Here is a 19,164-nt window from a genome sequence, read left to right as displayed (position 1 = left end):
CCAGCTGTAGTGGGTGTTTTCCCCCCTATTTGTCCATGCTGAAATACCTGCAAAGGCAATAAGTGTGGAGGGATTTATATTAAAAACAAGCTTTAAGTTTAATAAACCCAGGTGCCGGTAACACAAGAAGGAAACATAGTTTTTGTTGTAATGTTGTTTTAAACCAGTAACATCTCTCTAAATCCTCAAGCAAATGGTTTTTTTTTTTACTGAATTTTCTTTCGGAATCCTGAAAAGTTTCTCTCTGCATTTGGTTTTTGAGGAACTCTTTGAGGGGAGGCGATAACAGTCTCGGTGGCTCCAGCTGAGCCTCCTGCGGGCAGCGGGCGCCGGAGGGAGCAGCAGGGGTAGCGGAAGCCACAGCGGGACTTGCCCGGGCCCCAGCAGCACGATGGGCAATGCGACGACGGCCCAGAAGGGCGGCAAGCTGGAGAGCAGTGAGTGCTGGGAGGATCGGGGAGCAGGGAGTGGGGGAAAGGGGAGAGCGCGGGGTCTGGCGGGGGTGATTGGGGCCCCGGGGGGGAGGAGGGAGTGGAGGGATGGGGAGAGCATGGGGCTTGGTGGGGGGATCGGGGCTCCAGGGTGGTGGGGACAGCGCGTGGCCTGAAGAGAGGATCGGGCCACAGGGGGGAGCGGGGAGTGGGGGGAGTGCAGGACCTGGGGGGAGTAGGGAAAGGGAGGCCTTGCGGGGGGATCGGCGCCCTGGGAGGGATGGAGACAGTTTGGGGCCTAAGCTGGGGCAGGGGAGAGAGCACGGGGCCTGGGGGGGAGGAGTGTGGGGGAGAAGTGGGAGTACGGGGGATTGGGGATTGAAGCGGGGGGGTGAATACAGGACCTGCCCTGTGTTAGGAGGTACCGGGCCTGGGGTCTTGGGGACTGGGGAGAGCAGTGTGCCTGGGCCTCGGGGAGGAGGGCTTAGCAGTTCTGGAGAAAGGCCTGTTGAATCCGGGCAGGGTGAGTGTGGAGAGGACAGGCTACTGAGGGGGCCCCCCTCTGCCCCCACTTCACCCTGCCTGGGACACCCAGCAGTTCTGTGCTGGCCTGGCTGCATTCTCCCAGCCCCGTGAGCCATAGCTCTAGAGCCTCTTTCATACCTGTGTACCCCTGCCCTGTCCCTCCATGCCCCACACTGCTGCACTTTGCTGCTGCCTGTGCCCCCACCCACCTCATTGTGTGTCTGGAGGGGTCTGTCTAGGACACTGGTTCTCAAACTCGGGCTGCCCGCTGCTTATTCAGGGAAAGCCCCCGGCGGTCTGGGCTGGTTTCTTTACCTGCTGAGTCTGCAGGTTCAGCCGATTGCAGCTCCCAATGGCTGCGGTTTGCCGCTCCAGGACAATGGGGGCTGCGGGAAGCGGCGGCCAGTACGTGCCTCGGCCCTCGCCGCTTTTACAACCCTATGTTTGTAAATATACATAGTTTTGGGGCTGAAAATGACTGCAATTCTCTCCTGCATCAGCATGTGTTTGTGATGTGAGCATCCGAGCTGGCTTCCTGCTTTCCTTTTGGTTAAGAATGGGATGGATTTGTATTATTTGTATTACAGTAGCACATTATGACCCGATCCGAGGCCCTCCAACACCTGGAAAGAGTCTCTGCCCTAAAGAGCTTTGAATCTAAAGAGAGCAGACACACAATGGAGGGATTCATAGCCCCATTTTACAGACAGGGAGCTGAGTTGAAATGACTCACCCAAGGTTGCTTGAAGTTGGTGTCCAAACTGGGAATGGAACCTAAATCTCCCGAATCCCACAAGGCTTTACCACAAGGCCATCGGTCAGAGATCCCAAAGCCAGCCGAGACCACAGTGTTCATGTCGTCTGGTGGTTTTCAACCTGTAGTCGGCAGACTCCTGGGGGTCTGCAGACAGTGTCTAAGATCTCCAAGGGGTCTGCATCTCCATTTCAAATTGTTCAGGGGTCCGCAAATAAAAAAGGTTGAAAACCACTGGGCTAGTCTGACCTCCAGCGTGCTAGAGGCCACAGGACTTGCCCATTTGACTTAGAGCAGATCTCTTAGAAAAGCATCCACACTTGTTTTGAAAATTGCCTGTGCTGGAGAATCCGCCACAGCCCCTGGTAAACTGTGACAGAAAGCTTGCTGTAACTTAGGGAGTGGAAAATTGTGTGCAGAGCCTAGATCTATATTTCATGCTGTCTCTTGCCTCCCCCGCCCCCCCCGCCCCCCGATCTGTTACATCTTCCCTTTTCCCTGCGTGTTCACAGACCCAGCTGGCTGCTGTTGGGGGAGCAGAAGCAGGGTGAAGGGGGGCGAGATGTGTATGTTCTATACCTGCAACTGCTTGGGTGGGCTTCAGTTGTTCAAAGATCATGAGTCCCTGCGATGGCTTCTGAAGCAGGGTGGCTTGCCTGCTCCGCCAAAATGAACCTATCTGGGTTAAATGGCCTGTACTCCCAGTGGTGCTTCCTTGGGTGCACAGGGCTGTTCAGCAATAAACATTCAATGCTTCCCTGATGCGCCCACTTCTGGGGTGGAGCAGGGATTCCACTGCTGAAATGAACGACTAATGAGCTTCAGGCTGCCAGAGCAGATAAGCCCCTAGTTAGACCGGGTGTACCAAGTGGGGCTCTCACTGGTGCTGCCCCATGAGGCTGACTGCCCTGGGGTCACCATCTGTGGCCAGGCCATGGTGCTCCGATTGCTGAGGAGGGCAAAATGCCATCTGCTGTGTCCGTTTGTCCCTCCTGCTGCTGCTCGTTGCTGGCTGCAGGCAGATGATTTTTAGTGAGCACGCTGGAATATTTTAAATCTTTTGTGCTGAGCCTGCGGGACCCGCCACCTGAGTTGGCAGAAAATTCCCCTGGGGCTGCCAAAGCTGCACCTGCACAAGGTTAACCCTTTCGGCGTCACTCTCGCCAGCCTGTCGGATTGGCACGTGGGGGGGGGGCAGCCCCTCAGGAGTGCGGACTCAGCTACATATCTGTTACCCCCACCCCGATCACCCAGTTAATTCCCTCTACTGGTGCCTTCAGACGGGGCTGGCAATGGAATTGTTCTGACCTGAACAGCTTGAGCACCCCGGGTTCCATGGAAGGGGGTTTAGGCTCCAGCTCTGGAGGAAGGGCACTGATGGCCTGCTCCAGTCCCTTCCATGGAGAGCGGCTTCAAATCAATCCCCTTTTAGGCCTTATAGTGATGGGAGGAGCTCCAGCACAGGTCCCAGATGGGAGGGGCTGTCTCAAGACCCACCCCCGGAGTGCTGAGCGTGCAGCAGCTAGTGGAGACCTTCCCGCCCAGCTGCTCAGCTGATCTGCTCTTGTTGGCTGGTCAACGTCAAGGCTTCCATTCACCCAGGCGCAGCTCAAATAAGCCAGTCGTGTTGACGCGGGAGCAGCACTGGAAACAATACCTAGCGCGCTCCTCACCAGGGCAGGCTGAGCCCTGAGCCTGGGAAGTGACAGGAGCGAAGCTGGCTGTTTCCCACCCTGCTACCCTCCAGACATTTCTCCCCCGGAGATCCCGCTTCCGCCCCTCAAAAGGTCCCGGAGGTCTGGTTGGAAGCCATGCAGCCATGGGGGAGCCTCGGGCAGCGTAGATAAGGAGGGCAGCTTGAATCAGAATCCCGGTGGCCAGGAGCCGAGATCTGCATCACCGGGAGCGGCAGCATGGAGCTCAGACCCAGCCACCTTTGTGGGATTGAGGAAGGCTCAGATTTCGACTTCCAGTTCTGGATCCAGCTCTTCCTCTGGGTGCACTTTTTCAGCCGGCTGGTCCATTACCTCCTCTGCACCTTTTGGGGGCTGACACAGTAGCCCCCTTGTCTGTTGCATCCATGGTGAGCAGCTTCCTTTCCGGATTCCCCCCGCCACCCGCCTGCAGAGTCCTGGTCTCTGCAGACCCCAGCTGTTTGGAAACTGAGATTCACAAGGAAGGGCCTCTTACTTCCCCATCCCACCCTCTTGCTTCTCCCCCGGAGTGCTACCCGGCTCTCTTTGGTTTCCGCTGACAGTGGCTTCCCGCTCCCAAGGTCAAGGAGCGCAGCAGCGCTTGTTTGGGAAAGGCAAAGTAAAGAAACCTCCAGGCGACTAGTCCTGGGTCCCTCCCCTGCCAGCGTTTGGTACTGCCTGGGACTGCGCGGCATGAGAGTCAAACCCCATGGTGCTTTGAGATCTCCTCCCTGGGGTGCTGTTGCAGGGTGCCTCCGAGGGCTGAGGGTTTCTGAATGTGGGTCTCTTTGAACGCCACTTGGAGAGCCACCTTTGATGTGCTGCAACCCCTGCTGTTCGTCTCTGCGAGCGGGGCCCCCAGCAGTGGACTTAAGGACCTGCACCCCTCTGACTCAGGCCTCATGTGAGCCACAAGCCCACCCGCAGCCCCCCGATTTCCTTTGCAGCCCCAGTGGCTTGGCCTGGGGGACACTGTACTTGTAGGATGGTGTTTTTTCTAGGGGTCTGCCCCCCAATGCAAGCAGGATCGGCAGTGAAGCCAGAGGGAGCCTCTCATGCTGCTTTCGGCCCAAGGATTTGAGAGGAGCGGAGACCCACGGCGCTGTTTTAAGCCCTGCTGTGTGGGTGTTTCCCCTTCCACTGGCCATTGTCCCATCACTTCTGATGCAGAATCTGTCCTCCCCTCACCCTCCAGGAAGTGAAACCGACTTGGCTGGCTGCGTAAGTGACCAGACTCCCCCACTCCAGCTCCATTTCCGCCACCAGGAAAGCCAACTCTCCAGAGAGAGGTGGGAGAGAAGAGACCATTTCCAAGTCCCTGGGTCTTTCCCGCTTGGGAATGTGCATGGATGTGACTGGCTGGTCCTGAAGAGTCGCGCACCGGTCTGTGAGTTGACAGCCACACTCTGGGGCTGCTGCAGGGCAGGGGAGCTGTTGGATGGAAATTCTGCCTCCTGGTTTGAAGTCGAGAGCAATCAGCTCAAATCCCCTGTCTCTGTCGTGAGTGGAGGAGTTTTGCTGAGGCTTGGGGCCATCCCTCTAGTCCCTGATCCTGCTGTCTTCTCCGCTGCTGGGTAATGACCAAGGCTGGAGGATTCCTGGATTGGGGCCGAGCTTCGCGTCGACTCTGGTTGTGAGGGCCTGGGAAGGAGGGAGATAAATAAATGAAGGGAAACATGAGCCATGGAGCAGAAATGACCTGCCCCAACCCCAGCAGGCACAAAGGCGCTAAGATGTCACTGCTTCAGAAGCTGGAGAGCCTGGCTCGGCGGATCTTCTACTGGGGGCCGCGGAGCGAGGCGGGGGCCCCGGCCAGTAGCAAGACAGCCCATGTGTCCAAGCACACTGTCGCCGGGAATGAGCAGAGTGAGTTGGGATGGGAGCCCTATTGGTAGGACCATGTGCAGCCCCAGATCCCAGGGGGTCGGGCTGCCGTGATTCAGTGCTGGGGAAAAGAGATGCAGCATCTGAGTCCTAGTGGGATGCGGGGGGGTCCCTGTGATGCAGGCGCCATTGAAGATTGTGGTGGCTTCTGTGGGGAAATCACGGATTGAGTCTGGTCTGCCCAGCTCCCTCATGGAAAGGTTCCCTGCGGGGCAAGGTCGAGGTGAGGGGGAAGCTCACTCAGCCCCTGCTTCTGCATTGGTCATAGTGGTTAAAGGCTGGGAGGCAGGGCTCCTGCATTCTGTCCCTGGCTCTGGGCGGCAAGTGTTGTCTAATGGTTAGAGCAGGGCTGAAGGAATCAGGACTCCTGGGTTCTGTTCCAGCTCAGGGAGAGCAGAATCTAGTGGTCGGAGCAGGGGCAGTACAGTGTATCTGTACTGAGGGACAGTACAGGATTGTTTTGGTATTAAGCATCCACGGGGAGGGAGCCTCCAGCCTTTCCCTTGCGGGCAATGGCCCTTCTGGCTATCCGATCTCTGGCTGGTGGCGGAAGAATTTCCCCTTACGCTATTCCAGTCCCCCCTTCCCCTGCCAGAGCCGTTGCTGCTGCTTCCCTTGTCTCAGAGCAGCAGAAAGCAGCTTCCCCTCCTTAGCCAGCCTGAAACTGTCTCCCAGCGTGATCTGCAGCCGAGGTACAGCTGGGCGAGGGATTGATCAAAGAGGGCGGGGCTCTCTCCAGCTTTTAAGCTTTGGCTCCTCCCCTCACGCACATGGATCAGCTCCAGAGCTGTGTTTATTGAGTGTGGCATTAAATCTGGCCACTGGGAAATCGATCAGGGCTGCTGCTGCATCAGCTTTCCAGCCCTGGGGCAAAAGTTCTGTCCTTCATCTGTTCCGATAGCGGGCAGTGGGGGTGAGGCAGCGTGCTGGCATCGGGATCGGAAACTCCAGGAGCTCCGTGCAGGATCCGGCTGTAGCCTGGCGCTGTCTGGATGGGGGGATCCGGGCAGTGTTTGCCAAGGAGGGAAAAGATCCTGGCAATATCGAAGAGTTGAGAAAGTCAGGCTTCTCGTCAGAAATGCAGGAGTGGGGGAGGGGGCGGGAAGCCCAGTGCTGGAATTGCCAGCCCTCGGATTGACTAGTCCAGGTGGCCGCAGTGGCCAGCTCATCCTTCATGATGTTCGCCAGCCTCTAGCCAAGGAATTTGTAAGCACTTTTGTGAATGAACTCCGCCCCCCAGCACAATCCTCAGCCCCAGTTTACAGAGCTGGAAAATGACTTGACTGAACTCACACAGTCAGTCAGGCCTCCTGAGTGCTCCTGGCTTATCCAAAGCAATGTCAAAATGCCCCGTTACCTCACTGGGCGCAGGAGCAGGTCCCACAATAACCCTGACCAAATGCCAGCGTGGTTAAGGGTACACCACCTCCTCTGAAGTCCACCTCCCAGTGTGTTGATCCTTCACTCTTCTGCACCGCAACGTGCCTGTTAAGGAGCTGCTGTCCCCACCCCAGAAGCAGCTGCATTTTGGTGCTGGGTGAGCAGTCCCCATGCAGCATTGCTGTGCGCTGTTGACCTGCTGCCATGACCCACCCCATGAACGTGCTTAGGGATGAGCCAGCGTACGAAGGAGAGGGGGCAGGAAGGGATTTCAAGTCATGTCTTTGACCTTATCTCTTGGCATGAGGGTACAGTTACATGCCCGGGGACGGCCAGGCAGCAGGAGGCATTTGGCTTTCGTGGCATCCGCTGGAGCTTTTAACCACCCTGGCCCATGCTCCCTTGGGGGAGGAGGGGCGAGTGTAACCTAGTGTGTATTGTGTGTCCCTGACCCATAGACGCTGCGAGTCTGTTCCTGCCCCAGCTGCAGAGCCTGGCTGTGATGAAAAGTTGTAAAGACTCTGTCCTTTAGCTCCTCAGGTCCCTGGTTCAATCCTTGGTGTTGACCGAAACAGCGGTTGTCGCAACCCCTTGGACTCCCTCTGGACCTGGCTAGCTTTGGTCTTGTGCTGGTCAATTGCAAGTTTCTCAGGGCTAAGCCAGCTCCTGGGAGCCTACGGGTGGGTCTTTGCTCCAGAGTTAGCCAGGCTGATCAGCCCCCGGTAGCCTAGTCTGGGTCTGAGCAGCCCCCTGCAAAGCCGTTTGAGTAACTGTGTCCTCACTGGCTCTGCACTTGTTCCGAGGGAAAATCCCAGGGCTCTTTCTGCTGAGACGCTCAGATTCTTTCCCTGGCCATCGCGGGAGAACTTGTCTGCCCTGCAGAGGAATTGTGGGAAGGCCTTGGGGGACTGTTGGCACACGAGGGTTTAGCCTCTGCAGAGTGGGTGAGTTCCAGCCAGAGTAAAAGCAGAGCCTAACCCCTACCGTGCCCCCAGCTAGGCCGGCTGGCCTCTGGGCTCCATCTCCCACCCCAACTTGGCCGGCTAGCCCCTCCCAATTGGGGTCAGAGGTGTTTGTGTGTGGAGAGTAGTGGGGTTACGTCAGGTATGCCTTCCATGCTGCTCCAGGCCAGAATTTAGGGGAGACCCCTAGTGGTGATACCATGTAGTGCTGGCTTCGCAGTGGCAAGCCAGAGAGATCTCCAGGGTGTCTCTGTCAAATAGCCTGGGTAAAGGATCCCTGTTTAGTATCTCTGCTTTGTGGGGTGCCCTATAGAAGGGCATGATCTAGTGAATTAGAGCAGGAAAGGGGCAGGGGGCTTAGAGATAAGACTCCTGGGTTCTATTCCCAGCACGAGGCAGGGAGGGGTGGTGTATTGCTTAGCGAATGTGTGGAGAACCAGGACTCCTGGGTTCTGTTCCCCTTTTGCCACTGTTCTGCCATGGGACCTTCAGCAAGATTCCTTCCCTTCTCTCTGCCTCAGTTTTCCCACCTGTAAACTGGGGTTGATTGTATGCCATGGGAGTTCTGCTTTGAGATCCTCAGGGTGGGGGGAATAGAGACGGGCTTTCACAGCTCATAGGGGGATAGGGAGTTACAGTGAGGCGGCTGAAGTGGTGTGGGGGAGGAGTTGGGGGATCCTCTCTTCCTCCTCCAGTAGTGGACCAGGGTAGTGTCCAGGTGCCCCAAGGGATTATGGGTGATGGGGTATTGGCTAAGAACCCAGTTAGACCAGTGTGGATGGGGTGGGGAAGCTGCAGTTGTTATTTATAAATAGACCCCTGGAGCATCGCTGTGTGAACGTTAAAAGAAAAGGAGTACTTGTGGCACCTTAGAGACTAACCAATTTATTTGAGCATGAGCTTTCGTGAGCTACAGCTCACTTCATCGGATGCATACTGTCTCTCTTTTTTTGCACTGCCACCATGTGATCGGCTCTGTCCCTGTCCTCCCCACCCCCTCCCTGGATGTGCATCCTCATGCCCAGAGCTCAGAACCCGTGGAAGGGCTGGCAGCAGGCACTGCTTTCCGGAACCAGCTGCCCCACATACCAGGGCGGTGAAGGGACACTTTGGGGCGTTGCCCTCGCCTCATTGCTGTCTCCATCCCCAGGCAAGTGGGATTGGCAGCGCTGGCAGATCCACCTCTAGCGGCAAACAGGAACCCAGGAGTCCGGGGCAAGGCTGACCTTGGGGGCGGATACTGCTGTATCCAGGGGCAATAGGCGCTAACGGGCACAGACCCCCTGCACCAAAGGAGCTTGAAGGCACCTGTCCCCGGAGGATCCGGACACCGCGATGGAGCCCTCCAGCCTGGCATAAACCCGGCCCCTCCGATGCAGCCGAGGGTGTGGTGGTGCCATAGACACACCCTGGAGCTGCACTGGGCCCTGTGCTGGCTCGGGTCTCTCCTCGGCTCGCTGGAGAAGCCGGGGTCGAAGCAGAGGTTGTGTTTGCTCCTGCTGCCTGGGACAAAGTCTCCCATGAGGCGCCAGGCCAGACCTCCCTCTCTGCCTGCCATGACCTCCTAACCGCAGCCGGCGGCCTCCATGCGTCACAGCATGGATGGTAAAGGGGGGCTTTGGGGGAGGGGATCCCAGGCAGGGTGTGTGGTCATCTCCCCTCCCTTAGTATCCCTGATGGCTTGAAGTGCCAGGGTCTGTCCCTTCCTTCCTCTCTGCAAAGGGGAGCTGATGACTCACGGCAGGCACACCGTGATGCTGCACCCCCAAGGCACAAGCCAGTTCTGGTCAATGGTCAGCTCGTTTGAGATCTGCTTAACCCATCTGTGAGTTTAACCCTCTGAGACCCGAAGCTCACCTCTACCTGCATCTGGTTACATTATGGTAGCTCTTGAGCCCTGACTGAGCTCAGGGCCCCATTGTGCAGGGCGCTGTACATACTTCCAGTCAGAGACAGTCCCTACCCTGAAGAGTTCAGAGTCTAAATAGACCTGAGTGGGGAGGGGAAACAGAGGCCTGGAGCTAGGCAGTGACTTGCCCAAGGTTAGAACCCTAGCTGCTAGGCTGCGCTGCTTCTCTATGCCAGTTTCTACTAGCAGCCTTGGCTGTGATCTTGCCGTTGTGATCTCTTTGGGGCAGGGAGCGTGGCTTCTGTTTGTACAGCACCTAGCTCAATGCGGCCGGGCCTGCTGGGGGCCTGTCGGTGCCATTGAATCATAGGCTTGACATCATTGCAACCAATCCCCATGGGAGGTGAAAACCTGGCAGCTCGTGTGCCCAGCGGCCATCCAGCAGGAGGATGTCAGGGTTCAGGGCTCCGTATCCCTGGCTCCCACAGCCACCTGGCCTGTCCGCCCGGATCACTGTAGTGAAGGTCTCAGTACTCAGCTCTGTTCCCCAACCCGAGCGAGAGGCAGGACGGTCGTGCACTGGCCCCTGCAATCGTTAGCAGGGTGCTGGGTGTAATGCGGACCACGTGCGCCAGACCGGGTTGTAATGTAGATCTTCATTAGATCCTTCGCATCAGGAGCCAGGCCCTGGATCGTTTACACTCCAGCCCCATCACCTGCCCCCTTGGGCCTCTTTCCCCACTGGGCTCACAGTTTTTTTTGAAAATAAAAAAATAAAACAGTTTTTTTGGAATCTGCTTGGTGCTCACCAGAGAGAGTCCTTAGTGGCAGGGAAGCTCTGGGTTTAACCCTTCAGCCACCAGCACTGGAGGGATGGAGAGGGGGTGGATTCTCCTCAGTTCTGCCCAGGTAAGATGGAGTTTACACTGTGGGAGATCGGGATCTGGAGCAGCTGGGGGCATGAGATGGGCGGGATGTAGCTGGAATCAGAATAAGGCCTGGGGCTGCACTAGTGATGGTTCTTTCCTGTGGTGGTTGCAGCTTGCCCCGCCCCTCCCCCCATCCTGGTCAGGCGTCATCCCAGTGGAAACCCTCCTGTGGCCAGAAATGGCATCCAATGCGGAAAGTGGGGCTGAGGCAGGTTGCTAACGTGCATCTAGTGGCCTGGGGAAACAGGCCTCAAGGGGCTTAAAATCTAAATCCATGATGGCAGGTGATGATGCTTGGCTAAGAGGGAGGACGGAGGGGAGTGGAACAAGCCCATGGGGGAGCTGTAAGCACGTTTGTTCCTATCGGACAATCATCACTCGGGCACGCAAGGGCGGAATCTGTGTGGGTGTTAACCCCGGTGCCATTCTCCCTCCCTGAGTTTTCGCCTGTAGTTTCAGGATCTCTTTGCTGTTGTACAGTGTCCTGAAACAGCTGCCCTGTTTCACCCCAGAGGTGGCTGCATTTTGGTGGCGGATGAAATGATCCTTTTAGTGACCACTTAGTATTGGCTGCTGTGGAAGCTTTGCCTTCAAGAGTCCTGACCTCCTGTCAGTTACACTCCAAATGGCAGGGGAAATGAGCCTGCTTTTAAATTCTGGCTGCGTTCCAAGGTGACCAGTCCCTGTAAACCTCTAATCTGCTCTTCACCATTCATGCCCTTTGTGCCTCTGGGGCGTGGTGAAATTTGATTAGTCAATTTCACTTTGTTTCTGATTTCTCCTGTGTTGATTTGCAGAGGCTGGGGGCCCAACACTGGTTTTGGAGGCGGAGTCTTTAAAGTTTTGTCAAACCAGCCCCCCTCCCCCAAATAGGGGGAAAGTTGTGTGACATTTTGTAACCCTGGCCTTGTGCAACTTAATTGTTTTTCTTACACACCTGGCCCTGATCCTGCAACGGGATTTCAGAAACAAGCCTAATCTGTCCTCTCTAGGTTCTTATTCCACTCTTATCACCGCAGTATCTGAATGCCTTCCAGTCGTGCATTAAATGATGTGACTTCACATCTGTCATGTGGCTTGTTCTCTCATCTTCTCCCTTGAAGGAGAAGTGAGGGCAGTGGAGTGTCTTGTCGTTTCTGAGGTTCTGGTAGGTCAAAGAAACGCATCTGGATTTGGGATGGTCCCTGGTTCATGTGGCAGGTAGTTCCACAGTCTACAACCAGACCCTGAGGAAACTCTGTCTCCTGCACAGGTGAACTTCACCGTGGTGGTAGGTGCCATTGTACCAATGAAGTAGAGTTGTCAGCCATTATCTTTCGTCGTACGCTCATTTAGATCCCCCTTGGCGCAGGCCATGGAGGCCTTGAAGATGGGGACTGAGAACTTGAACTTGGTTTGAAAGGCAGAGGCTCTAAGGTGAAGCATGAGGTTGGAAGCTGCTACCCACAAGCTGGCGTGCGTTAGGTTTCTGTAATCACAAATGTTGGGCCTAAGACTTGTCATGTCTCTTTAAGAGCAGTCTGCCCTCTGATTAGGAGACTCAGCTCTCTTCCAGATAACTCTGATCTCTCCTAATTACAGGTCCCTAGAGCCCTGGTGCTGGGCCCTGCTGGGCTTTGAATCAGGCTCTGATTTCCCTTCAACAGAGAATGGCTTTGTTAACCAGATCTGTGGTCCTAAGTGGTCTGACCTTGTGCATTTTCCTTTTTGTGTAACGGGGTTGATCCCTGTCCCAGGTATTCGAATAATACCTCATGCTGCTGCATTGGATACAAGAGAACTGGGTGCGTTGTGATAAGCAAGAGTGCAGTCTAGCGGTCAGAGTAAGGAATGGGAGTTGGTATTCCTGGCTCTGGGATGGAGAGTGGGATCCAGTGGTTAGAGCAGGGGACTGAGAATCAGAACTCCTGGGTTCTATTCCCAGCTCTGGGAGAGGAGTGGAGTCTAGTTGTTGGGGGTGGGGAGCTGAGAGTCAGGACTCTTGGTGCTCTTTTCAATTCTTCCACTTCCTGTGCAACAGTGGGCAAGGTCATGTCTCCCTGCCTCAGTTTCCCTTCCCATAAAAAAGGGAATAGTACCTACCTCCTGGAAGGATTAAGGAGGTTAAGGTTTTGCTCAGTTTGTTGAAAGGTGGTACAAAAGATTAGCGGTATGAAAACATCTCCATTAGCCAGCTATCCTCTGGTGTTTATCCTGGCGCAGGTCAGTGTGTTAGTCTATTGTGTAATTAGAGACAGTCAATTAGTTTCATATGCCAGATTCGTGCCATCTGACAAAACTGACATGAATAGAAATGCGTTAATGGGTCTTTAAAGGGGCTCTCTCAGCTGAAAGGCCACTGAGCTGGAAAGGAATGGCTACAAAACCTCGGGGTTATTAGAACAAGAGGATTCTAAAAATCCAGGTTGCCATTTACTATTTATGAGTTACTGTCAATGGCATGCAGGCTCCTAAAGCCTATAAGCCCTTTGGAAAATGTTACCCTGTTCCCGCTATTGCTTTTGCATAGAAGTTGCTCAGATACTAGGGAGCTGGGCACCCGTATAAAACCCTGAGATAGGTAAGTCTGTCTGCTAAGCAAAGGAAATCTCACTAGTATCAATTTCACTCCTGCTTATAGTCATTTTCACTCTAGGGCTCTCTGAGCTGCAAGAGGGGTGGGGGACTTAATTCAAAAATAATTGGAATATTTCAGGATTTGTTTTTAGACAGCATTGGCGGGTTTAACCAAAACTTAAATTTTTGGAGGCCAAATTTGAATTGGCTGCGCGTTAAATGTTTTAATTACAGTAGCCCCCAGAGATATTGATTGCAACCGAGGACTCCTTGTGTCTGGGTTCTATACAGACCTGAAATGAGCTAGTGTCTGTCCCAAAGAGCTTACAATGGAACTCCCAGAGCTTGCAATTGATTGTACAGGGGGTATCCCCTTGGAAATCAATGGGGTTTAGTGCCGGGGTCTGTCCATACACTCAATTGCGGGATTGGAGCCTCAGTTAACCCTTCGTCCTGCCACAGTGCCGAGAACCTGCAGGATGGCTTCTTAGCCCTGCTGGCGAAGGAGTGAAACTGACCAGTGTAGAGGCACTGTGTACGTTCCAATTCTGCCCTCACTACCATAGTGTTTGGTCACTTTTTAGTCCATGCCATAAGCAAGGTGACTCCCATCTGTCCCCTGCGGTTCATTCTTTCACCAGGGGGAGAGCTGTGTGTGCAGTGGAGGTGCTGGTTTTGGTAGGGTCTTTTTATATATGCCTGTGCTGTGCTGTTTTTATAGTGGAGAAGGCTGATCAGAGGAGGGCACATAGAACTAGGAGGAAGAGGTGGGGAAGTTTGAGATGATCCCTAGATCCTGTGGCAGTCAGTTCCAGCGTCGTGGATGGGCTCTCAAAGAAGCTCTGTCTCTCTCACAGAGGAGCTTCACCTGGGTGGTAGAAAGTGCCGTGGGACTGGAGGAGTGGGGCTGTCAGCCACAATCTCCATCCCAGAGCTTTCAGCTCTCGGGGTCCCTGACCCAGGCCCACGGCCTTGAAGAGAAAGAACAAGACTCTGAGATGAGACAGGCCCAAAAAGGGAAGAAATTATTGGTGTTGGGCCAAGTGAATTAGAGGCTGGTGATGCAGAGAAGATTCCTCCATCACTGTCTGGGGCTGCCCCCAGTTTATGTAACTGATTAGCAGAGCCCCACAAGTCTTCCTAGACCTCCAGAAGAAGGCAGAATGGCTGATCTCCCCTCCCAAGGCATTGATCTGGTGTGGATGATGCCAGGGAAGAACAGTGGGGGGAGGGGTGTCGCAGGTCAGGGCAACTGCACCTGTATTTGCCCCTCATGATCCAGCCAGGGAAGCCACTTAGGCTTCTGGCTCCCAGTCATCACCTCTCTTGGGCAGAGACCTGCGTCTCTCTCCTTCCTGCCCGGGGGATTTCCAGGCTGCAGAGCTGCCTGCCTACACTGTGAGTTCCCCTGCAAGCCAGACTGCCTGAACTGGCCTGCTTTTCCCTCCTTCCTCAGAGGCTACAAACAGCCCAGTCTCCACGGGTATAAGGTACCACACAGCTGTTAGAAAGCACATTGATTCTTAAGGTAAAAGCATTGCAGGGAAAACCTCTTAAAAACCAACAAAGAACCAACACGCCTGCTAATAAGCTTTCCAAAGATCACCCCGCTTCCAGCCAGGTAACTCACAGGCAGTGGGTTTCTCCTCGGGGAGCGGCTTCCAGCGGCTGAGGTTTTGCACAACCAGAGGCATTACGTTTGCATACCCCTCCCCTTAGAGATTTCCTGGGAAACGTACTTAACTTTAAAAGGCCCCATAGTTTCAGATGGTCCCTCAAAGCCCATAACCCTTCCCTGGGTTTCCATCGGAGACATCACATACAGTCCCACAATAATACATAACCGCCTGCCTTTGTAATACAATGAACTCCTAAGCTACTTAAACTTAGTTCTGTAAGGTACGGCCAGGATAGTGCAGGAAATTGTCTTCTCTATCCCGTGTCCATGCAAGGATCCCTCTTTCCCGCCCCCTTGGGGCTGGGATCAATGGTGGGAGACAGTGGCTGGTGAGCCAAGCCTGTTTCTATAAATAATCCGGAGAGAGTAGGAGACAAAGTGAAAGTAGGTCAGACAGACTGAGCGTCTGGGGAAGCGGATGTGAATTTAATCCCCCTCTGTGGAGCTCCACGGGAGATGGGCTGTGGGGACTAGAGGGTGAAGGGAGTGTGGGCGGGGTAGTTAGCCAGCAAATAGCTGATCCCCAGAACCCTTTCAGGGCTGCCCTGCCCTGTCCTGTGGGATCAGGGGAATCCCCGTAATCTTGGTCTCCTTCCCTCCAGCAGTGAATCAGTCACATCTGTAGGATGTTGTTCTGCTTCGCTGGTGCATTTCAGGCCCTCGCCTGGCCTATTTCTCAGCCCTTTCTTTAGGGCAGGGATGACAGGACTAGAGCGCAGTGATGCCGGGTTTCCACAGAAGTGTTGCTATTTAGCGATTAAAGTGGGGGGCTCCTGGGGTTCTGTCCCCAGCTCTGGGAAGGGAGTGGGTTGTAGTGGAGAGAGTGGGGCGGCAGGGAGTTGACTCCTGGGTTGTGCATCTGTGACCCCAAGAACTGCAGCACCCAGATCTGAATCTAGGCTTTTAGCTTGTCCCCTCCCTGGCGTCTGAGCACCAATGATCCCTGGGGGAGGCAGTTAACTTTATACACCTCCGGTGTGGGGGAGACTTGCCTGTGATGGTGGGGGCAGGGGTGAGCTCTGGGCTCAAAGCCACCCCCTGCTGCTGCTCTGTGCTTGGCCTTGCTGCTGCAGCCATTCAAATCCCGTGGGCATCTCTTGCACTGTTAAGAGCTGCGGGACTTGTCCCTGTTGGGAGCAGCAGGAGGCAGCGAAGATAAAAGGGGCTCTCGGTACCAAATATCCCTCCAGATGCTGCAGATTGCTCCAACCCCCATCCCGCTTCCTCCCTCCCATGGTTCTGGGATCTGGCAGCAAGGACAGGGAGCCCGGCTGGCGAAGGAAGGATCACCTGGCTGGATGCCAGAGAGCGGGACCCTTGGCTGGTCTCAGGCTGCTGCTGTGGAGGCTGTGGCAGGTTGTTTTAACCCCTTTGTGGGCAAAGCCCAACTGGGGTTTGCGACTTTCACGGCTGCCTTCTGCAGCTCTGTGTGTGTGCACGGAGCACCCCCTTGTGGGCTGTTGGTGTCATTGATCTGTGATGCCTGCATGGTTGAGAGAAGGCTACACACAGGCCTCTGCCCTTTGAGCTAAGGGGGAATCTCCTTCCCCTTCATCCCCCTTTGCTGGCAGCAGTAGTAGATCCCGTATCCTCCCATTAGGGCAACTTGATCCATGCATCTTAACGTCCTTTGACTGGAGGGTTGTACGAGTGTCTCCTTGTGAGGTGCAGGTTCTGTGTCGAGGGGTGTGGACCAGGCACCCCAAGTGGCATGTTCAGCGGGGGGATAGAGGCACAAGTGCATCCCCTTGGTGCTGGGAGCTGCATTAGCCCTCCCTGATGGGGCTGTTTGGTGTGTCCAGGGGCACGGGGGTGGAGATGTTGCGGGAGCACCCCCACACGGACCTCTCTCTACCCAATCCCACCTGATCCGCCCTTTATAGCCAATGAGGCACCACCATCCGGCTGATATGCTTAAAATCCCCGTCCCCTTTGTGACTGTGTGCCTCTTCGCTGAGTGGGGTGGGGCCTGAAAGGGGAGCTCTGTCCACCAGGCTGGGTGCCCCCCCTCCTGACTCCTCACGCTGCTCCCTCTCTCTTTCCCTTACAGTGGAGGAATTCTTAGCCAAAGCCAAAGAAGACTTCCTTAAGAAATGGGAGAGCCCCTCTCAGGTACTGTGCCCCCAACCCAGATCACACCCCCCGCAATCAAGGCCTTTGCAGCCCCAGGCTGATTACTCCGCAGTCACCCCCTAGATCTCTTTCCCCATCACTGAGCCACCTTGCCACTCAGCCTCCTCTGATGGTCTGGGGGTTGTTTTTGCTCCTGGGGGGCGGGGCTGAGTGGACCATGTTGCTCTTCCGCCCGTCCCCCCAGTCTGCCCTCTGGTAACTGGAGGACCAAGAACGCTGTAGGTTCAACTCCACTCTGCTGAGGGAGGGGCACACTAACCATGTGGGACTCCTCCTGATCCAGCCTGTCTCCCCCATCCTCCTTCCGAGGCTCCAGTGTGGTCGTCCAGCCCAGCCCAGCCCCAGATTGGCTCCCAGGGGGGTTGTGCTAACAGGGACCCTGTTCAAAGGGCCTCCATTTGCTGCCTACGCTTGAGCGCAGTGCCCCAGTGCCCTGGATCTGTCCCCGCTGGAAATCCCGCCTGGGGTGGTTGTGGGTATTCCTGAGGCAGAGCTGCTGGTCCCTCTGCAGCACTGTCACTTTGCTAGTCCTCCCGCACACCCTGTGTCATTAACGCCATGGCACAGATGGGGAAACTGAGGCCCAGAGGGGAAAGGGACTTGGTCATGGGTATAGGAAGTTGGTGGCAGAACTAGGAAGAGATCTTTTGACTCCTAGTCTCCTGCCCTCTGACCACTACACTTCACTCCCTCTCCTCACAGACCGAGAGCTAGAACCCAGGAGTCCTGACTCGCAGCCCCGCCCCCGCCAGCCCCACTGAATGGAGCTGGGCGGGTCGCCTGTCTGGAACTGGAGTTTGGTTCTGCCCAAGGAGCAGGGAATCCCTTGTCAGTGTCTCCTTAAAAATGTAGTGGTTTCCTTTGGCGCCCTCTGGTGGTGAAATGTGACATGTACTTCATATGGATGTTCTCAAGAACAACCCCAGTGCGGGGCTAGCGGGTGCTGTGCTGCAGGGAGTGGCGGGCTCAGTAGGGGGCGCTCTCCCATCACAGTCAGTGATGACCCTGGGGGGGCTGCCGTTCTGGTGAGCTATAAAAACCAAAGCTCTGACCAGGGGCGGCTCTACCAATTTTGCTGCCCCAAGCAGTCGCTGCTGAATTGCCGCCACCGGAACAGCGGCAGAGCTGCCACCAACTTGCCGCTGTGGGACACGGACTGCCACCCCATTCTGAATGCCGCCCCAAGCACCTGCTTGGAAAGCTGGTGCCTGGAGCCGGTCCTGGCTCTGACCCCCCTCATGGTCATTAAAGATCCCTCCAGTCTTGCAGTGCAAATCCCACTCTCCTGGGCAGGTTCCTTCCTGATGCCCCCAGGACCAGTCTGGCCTCACATCACGTTTATTTTCCCCCTTCCAGAACACGGCCAGTTTGGATCAGTTTGATCGAATCAAGACCCTGGGCACGGGCTCATTTGGGAGGGTGATGCTGGTGAAACACAAAGATACCGGGAATCACTATGCCATGAAGATCCTGGATAAACAGAAGGTAAGATGCTGGGGGCTGCCGTAGAGATCTGGCCTGGGGCTGTGGAATCCCCAGTGCAGGGGAGGGATTTGGGGCTGAACCCTGCGTGGGGACGTTGGAGAGGGGAGTGCGTGGGAGGCATAGGGGGTGCTGCACCAGCAGAGGAAGATTTGATGTTGCTGCTTCCTTTTCTCTCCCAGGTAGTGAAGCTGAAACAAATTGAGCACCCCCTCAACGAGAAACGGATCCTCCAGGCCATCAACTTTCCATTCTTCACCGAGCTAGAGTATTCTTTCAAGGTAGGTGTCCTTCGCTTGCCAGCCCGGCCCTGGGCTCTGTCTGCCTCCGAGTCCCACAATCCCCTTGATTTGTTTCCTATTTAGAACCAAAGCTGTGCTGAAGGGGTCGAAGGGCACAGTCTGCATCTCTTGTATCCTGAGAACAAACCTTCCTGGCGTGACGTCTGGGATCAGGTTTGGAGCTAAGAAAAATCAGTTTGGATCATTCCCCTTTTTCACTCTCTTCTGTTCTGCTTTTGACTCCAGGTTTTGAACAGTGATACTTCCCCCCGCAACCTGGTCAGTTTTGCTTTCGTTCCTAGTCAGTTTCAGTTTCTGGCTCCCATGCGCTGGCCCTAGGGCATGAGGTCTGGCTTGCAGGGGAGTCTCAGAGGAAGTCCTAACTCCATGCACAGTTGACTTTGTGGAGACTTTGAAACTATCACATGGGATCATTTCCTCCTGATGGAGTTTCTGTGAAAGCTAAAATTCAGGCCCCTGGTGATGCGGCTTGGACCCTCTTCCCTGAACCTGGATTTTGGGGCCTGTGAGCTACACCCTGTGTGTAGGGGGGAGAGCAAAGGTAGTTGTGCCTTAGAGCTCTACAGCACCCCCTGTGGCTGGCCTGATTAAAGAGGGGCTGGTTC

General features: G+C 55.3%; 1 protein-coding gene across 11 annotated transcripts in view; it reads left to right on the top strand.

The window, feature by feature from the left end:
* The first annotated feature begins 316 nt into the window (after nucleotides 1-316).
* Nucleotides 317-19,164, top strand: part of LOC102930962 (cAMP-dependent protein kinase catalytic subunit alpha) — a 28,079-nt gene continuing 9,231 nt past the window's right edge. Inside the window, exons 1-5 of one of the 11 annotated variants that reach the window (XM_043532527.1) lie at nucleotides 317-437; nucleotides 16,693-16,754; nucleotides 18,132-18,260; nucleotides 18,440-18,538; nucleotides 18,623-18,712. In XM_043532527.1, coding sequence (XP_043388462.1) covers nucleotides 392-437; nucleotides 16,693-16,754; nucleotides 18,132-18,260; nucleotides 18,440-18,538; nucleotides 18,623-18,712 — 426 coding nt within the window. In that variant the 5' untranslated portion in view covers nucleotides 317-391. The other 10 variants (XM_043532525.1, XM_043532531.1, XM_043532529.1 and 7 more) reach the window with 10 other exon arrangements.

The sequence above is a fragment of the Chelonia mydas genome, chromosome 20, assembly GCF_015237465.2.
Source record: "Chelonia mydas isolate rCheMyd1 chromosome 20, rCheMyd1.pri.v2, whole genome shotgun sequence".
Classification (NCBI taxonomy): Eukaryota; Metazoa; Chordata; order Testudines; family Cheloniidae; genus Chelonia; species Chelonia mydas.
The sequence above is the reverse complement of the archived record's forward strand: the minus strand, read 5'-3'. Positions and strand labels throughout refer to the sequence as shown.